This window comes from Heteronotia binoei, chromosome 17 (genome assembly GCF_032191835.1).
Source record: "Heteronotia binoei isolate CCM8104 ecotype False Entrance Well chromosome 17, APGP_CSIRO_Hbin_v1, whole genome shotgun sequence".
NCBI lineage: Eukaryota > Metazoa > Chordata > Lepidosauria > Squamata > Gekkonidae > Heteronotia > Heteronotia binoei.
Window position 1 is genome coordinate 50,784,828 of NC_083239.1, and position 5,458 is coordinate 50,790,285.

The following is a 5,458-nucleotide window of genomic DNA, read 5'->3' on the forward strand; positions in this document are numbered from 1 at the left end:
GGAGTGGGGAATCTAACCCTATTCTCCCAGATAAGAGTCCACACACTTAACCACTACTCCAAACTGGCTCTCACCCAGGGCATGGTGGAGGGTGGGGTGGGAAGTGGAACCTTTTTCTACCATGCCCCTTTCTCCACTGAGAGTGAAGCTGCAAACCTCCCTGACCTTTATTTTCCTGGTTAGAACTGTTGTAGGATTCGCCACTGTCCCAGCTTGGGGCTCTGAAAGTGGACAGAGATATGTATGGCCCTCTCTTCCACTCTTAAAATGATCCTCAAGCCAGTTAATCATTTTCCAGGCTCCTCAGCCTGGGGTTAGCTTGAGGGTTGAATGGAAAACTCTTGCACGCTGAATGCAGGTTATGATTTGGAAGCAAAGAAACAGCTTAGACTTGAATGCCACTTGCTGTATTCTGGCAATCTCACCATCTTTAAGAAAAGTTTCTAGTCTTTGTGGGACCAGATAGAAGCTTGATATCCAAAAGAGGACCCCCCCCCCGGAGCAGGGGTGTCAAACTCATTTGTTACGAGGGCCGGATCTGACATAAATGAGACTTTGTTGGGCCGGGCCATGTCAGGTTGGGCTGAGCCATGTGTGTACCTATTTAAGATTAGGTAGCAGAGATACAAATTTTATAAAGAATACAGACAAGCACTAATATATATATATTTAAAACTTAAAACATTAGCACTCATTGGTCTTAAAGATGCTCTCTTTGTATTTCTCCTATGGGATCCAGGGAACTAAGCAAAGGAAGCTCTGGCTCTTTCCTTCCTTCCCCAGGGGACTGGGGGGAGCTTCAGCCAATAGAAGGAAGAGAGGCTTGGCTCAGTAGCTCCACTGTGCAATTCAGAGAGCCTGGGAAAGCAAACTATTCCTCCACCCTTCCCCCCAAGGGAGAAGCCTCAGCCAATGGAGGTTTTGCTCTGTAGCTCCTGTGCAATTGAGCAAGCCTTGCAAAGCAAGCTGTTATGCAGAGGGAAGCAAGATATACAGAGAAGGAAGAAGGTGACAGCCAGTTGCTCAAAGTCCTGATAGGAGCCTTCTGGGGGCCTGATTCGGCCCCCGAACTGCATGTTTGGCACCCCTGAGTTAGAGCCTTAGATGATTCAGATCGCTATGCTGCCGAGTCGTTAACAGTGGGTCAGTTACATAGAAACTTAAGCTAATCAGCCTCACAAGGCTGTTGTGAGGATAAAGTAGGGACAGGGTGGCATGTATAGCACCATGAGTGCCTTGAGAAAAGAAAAATAGGTGAGTAGATAGGCAGCAATGTACCCTCTAAGCTGCAGAGTATTGTGAACAAAAATTCAACTTTGTGAACTACTGGCAAAGTTGTGAGCTACTGCATCTAAGACAAAATGTGTGAGCTGGAGGCTAAAAATCTGAGCTAGCTCACACTAACTCAGCTTAGAGGGAACACTGGTGGGCAGTACCTGAGAAGTGCAGAGCAAAGGCTGGCTCAGGACAGGTGGTAGTGAAAAAGCGGGGCCCTTAGAGAAGTAAATTTAAGAGATGATTTAAAGGAGAGAGAGAAGGGGAGGCTGTCCCAAAGAAAGGTGTGGCTGTACAGCTAGGAGGATAGAAAGGTGCATCCACCTGGGGTGATAGAAAGGCAGGGGTTACTACATTAGAAAGAAAAGACAATCAGAGCCAACCTCCAAATTTTTAGGGGTAAAACAGAAAGCTCCTTGACCTCAATTCTCAGTACGTACTCAGCTTCTGTGGCAAAAGCCCGTTAGTCTTGGGATTGGAAATCAGCGTGAAAGCTAAGCTGTATAGACCAGAAGGGCCGTGACAGTGTACAACTAGAGAGTCTCTCTTTGACTGCCACGTAGTTCTCACTTCCTGTTTCCATTTGCAAGCAGCACTTTGGGTGGGTGGCTCTGTCTGTAGTGGGGACTTGGCCTGGCCCTACGTTGGGCAGCGCCAGCCTTGGAGAAAGAGGCCCACAAGCTCTCAGAAGCCTCACACATCCATTATTGGTCGTTTGAGCTCCATTGAAGGTTCAGAAAGGAAACATAAAGGCACATGAATCTCTTGCTTTATGAGAGCTGTTTGTCTGGTCACTTGAGAGTGGTCTGGATTTGCTGTGGTGTACCACCCTTCATTACAGATCAAGGCCCACAAGCTTTCAGAAGCCTCACATAGAACATCAGAAGAGTCCTCCTGGATCGACCAGTGAGGGTCCATTTAGTCCAGCATCCTGTCTCACACAGTGGCCGACTGGTTCCTCTGGATAGCGAACAATGGAGCATAGAAGCGGAGGCCTTCTTGTGATGTGGCTTCTGGCTCTGGGATTCGGAGGTGTAGTACCTCTGAATGTGAAGGTTCCGCTCACTCACCAGGGCTAGTGGCCATTGATAGACACCTGAGAACAGTCTGCACTGCGGTGTTTGTTAATGCCTATCACTTGCTCACGAGGTTTGTGGGAAACAGGTCCCTGTCTCTTGTGGTGTCCTCATTCAACTGGGAACAGGAAGCAAAGGCAAAGAGATGGGGACAGACTAAGTGAGAATAGAGGCCCAGTGTGAGATTCTTGTAGCTGGCTGAAATGAGAGGGGACGTGGGGGTACCAAGAGGAAGATGCTTGGAGGGGCATCAGCGGGAGGGCTTCTAGAGTTTTGGCCCTGCTGGTGGACCTCTTGATGCCGCCTGGGTTTTTGGCCTCTGTGTGACATGGAATGTTAGACAGGATGGGCCAATGGCCTGATCCAGCATGGCTTCTCTTACATTCTTACACTCTGGGGCAGTGGCGCTTTGTCTTCTTGGTCCTTGGGGGGCTACAGTGGGAGGGATTCTGGTGTTCTGGCCCTGCTGGTGGATCTCCTGATGGCCCCTGGTTTGGGCCACTGTGTGACACAGAGTGTTGGACTGGATGGGCCACTGGCCTGATCCTACATGGCTTCTCTTCTGTTCTTATGTGACACAGAGTGTTGGACTGGATGAGCCATTGGCTTGATCCAACATGGCTTCTCTTTTGTTCTTATGTGACACAGAGTGTTGGACTGGATGGGCCACTGGCCTGATCCAACGGCTTCTCTTATGTTCTTATGTGACACAGAGTGTTGGACTGGATGGGCCATTGGCCTGATCCAACATGGCTCCTCTTACATTCTAAAGGAGGAAGAGGCTGCAGCCTTTGTTACAGTCACTCCCATAGAGAGGTTGCTAAAATGCCCATTCTGTGGTGACCAGTGGGAATATATTTTTTAAATCGCACCATTTTAAAAATATATTACCACTTCCTTAAGCTGACCAAAGCGCACTTGGACCCCATGGTAGACAGCAAAAGGGTATTGAGTGAGGAGAGGGAACCAAATAGATTGTAATGTCTCTTTTCTTGCTTCCGCTCCTTCCTCCAAAAAAATCAGCTTTGTATGGACTGTGGAGCTCGCCTGCAGCCATGGGGAAGATGCTGTCCAAGATCTTCGGCAATAAAGAGATGAGGATCCTCATGCTGGGCCTGGATGCGGCTGGCAAGACGACCATCCTCTACAAACTCAAGCTGGGCCAGCCAGTGACCACTATCCCCACAGTGGGCTTCAACGTGGAGACGGTGACCTACAAGAACGTCAAGTTCAACGTCTGGGACGTAGGGGGCCAGGACAAGATCCGGCCCCTCTGGAGACACTACTATACCGGCACCCAAGGGTTGATCTTCGTGGTGGACTGTGCGGACCGTGACCGGATCGACGAGGGCCGGCAGGAGCTCCACCGCATCATCAATGACCGGGAAATGCGGGACGCCATCATCCTCGTCTTTGCCAACAAGCAAGACCTCCCCGACGCCATGAAGCCCCATGAGATCCAAGAGAAACTGGGCCTCACTCGCATTAGGGACAGGAATTGGTATGTCCAGCCGTCGTGTGCTACGTCGGGAGAAGGACTCTACGAAGGCTTAATGTGGCTTACGTCCAACTACAAATCCTAATTCTAGGGCTGTATTACATACAATGTGCGCGCACACAGCATCTCTTTAACCAATGAATCCTAGAACGTATACATATATATATATATATATATATTCTCTTCTGTCTCTTCCCTCACCCACCCACCCCGGTCTCCCAAGCATTTTTGGGGACAGCAGGTTTTGCAGTCTAATAGGGTGCATTGAAATTAATTTTGATTAGTTGCTTCTGCAGAAGTTGGACTAGTACCGGCAAAAGAGCCGTCTGGGAGAAGTTTTTGCTCCAAGCTGCCTACCATCAGGAGCTTTTGTGTTTCCCACGGATGGGGGAAAGGGGGGGGGTTGGTCCCCACCCTGTACCAGGAAGCTGCTTATGAAGCCAGCTCAGCTTCCCTCTAACCCCTGCTGCCCCTGTGGTGACCCACTAGTGGTCTTTGCCCAAAAGATGAGCTCAGTTGTAGAACAGGGATCCCCCAACATGGTGCCGGTGAGCGCCCTGATGCTGGCACCTACCCAGGCGCCTGTCAGATGTTTTTAGAAAGTGGGTGGAGCTTTTGCCCTGTTAGACTTCTGATTGGCCATTGGAGATTGGATGGGCTGTGCAGATTTTTTTTTTTAAATGTTGCTTTGGCATCAACTGCCACCCCAGATCAAGGCTCTTCACTGTGTGACCAAAGGTAAGCTGCAGCAGCCATGTTGAGGTTGCGCCCACCTTTCTGGGGCATCTTCCAAAGGTGCCGGCAGGCTCAAAAAGGTTGGGGACCCCTGTTTCAGAGAAAGCTAAGGGGACCCCTAAGCTATTTGGTTTGACTCCTTTGCAAAAACAGGACTTTTTTTTTTTTAGCAGGAATGCAGTTCCAGCTGGCTCGGCATGGGGTGTGTGACCTAATATGCAAATAAGCTCCTGCTGGGCTTTTTCTACAGAAAAGCTGTGCGGAACAATGGTGAAGTCAGGGGGTGTGGCCTAATAGGCAAATGAGTTCCTGCTGGGCTTTTTCTGCAAATAAAGCCCTATGCAAAGCATGTTTTTAAAAAGGGGTTGGAGAGAACTGTTGGGACCATGTAAGGCTGAGGATTATTCTCCATACTGGAGTCCATCCTTAGATGTGGGTTCTGTTTGCTGGATGCTTTGGGGGGACATTCCACTAGCAAAATAGATTTGCAGGATCCGATCCACTTTAGTTTCCGGAGGCCTGCCAGATACTATTCCCCACCCTTTTTGCTTGCTGTCTGGTTGGGAAGGAGAGGGAGATGGGTAAGTTTGGAAAGGGATGTCTGCTGGCTGGAATGCTTTGCTTGCGTAGGCTACATCCCAGAAACGCTTTTTGCTGGAACCACCTTCATTTATTTTTTTATTTTTTTTGCTATAGCAATCTCCTCTTCTTTTTTGACCTGTTCAACCTGCCAAAGTTGCCTGCTTGCGGTGGGCAGAGTCGTGCACGCCCGACTGAACCAGTTCACCCAGTATGAAATGGGTGGGATCGACAAAAGCCATTAATCAGAGCTGTGCTCTCTACACCCTTCCCAAATTCTTCCTGAGCTCCTCCC

At 49.3% G+C, this 5,458-nt stretch overlaps 1 protein-coding gene across 1 annotated transcript; it reads left to right on the plus strand.

Annotated features, from left to right (window-relative positions):
* The first annotated feature begins 3,370 nt into the window (after positions 1–3,370).
* On the plus strand, positions 3,371–4,158 carry LOC132586317 (ADP-ribosylation factor 6-like). The gene has a single exon (XM_060258342.1). It carries the CDS (start codon positions 3,407–3,409, stop codon positions 3,932–3,934), a length of 528 nt encoding a protein of 175 aa, XP_060114325.1. The 5' UTR covers positions 3,371–3,406; the 3' UTR covers positions 3,935–4,158.
* The last annotated feature ends 1,300 nt before the right edge of the window (positions 4,159–5,458 follow it).

Bases quoted from the DNA above. Each gene is read 5' to 3' on its own strand.
- LOC132586317 (XM_060258342.1), top strand. From the start codon at position 3,407: ATGGGGAAGATGCTGTCCAAGATCTTCGGCAATAAAGAGATGAGGATC.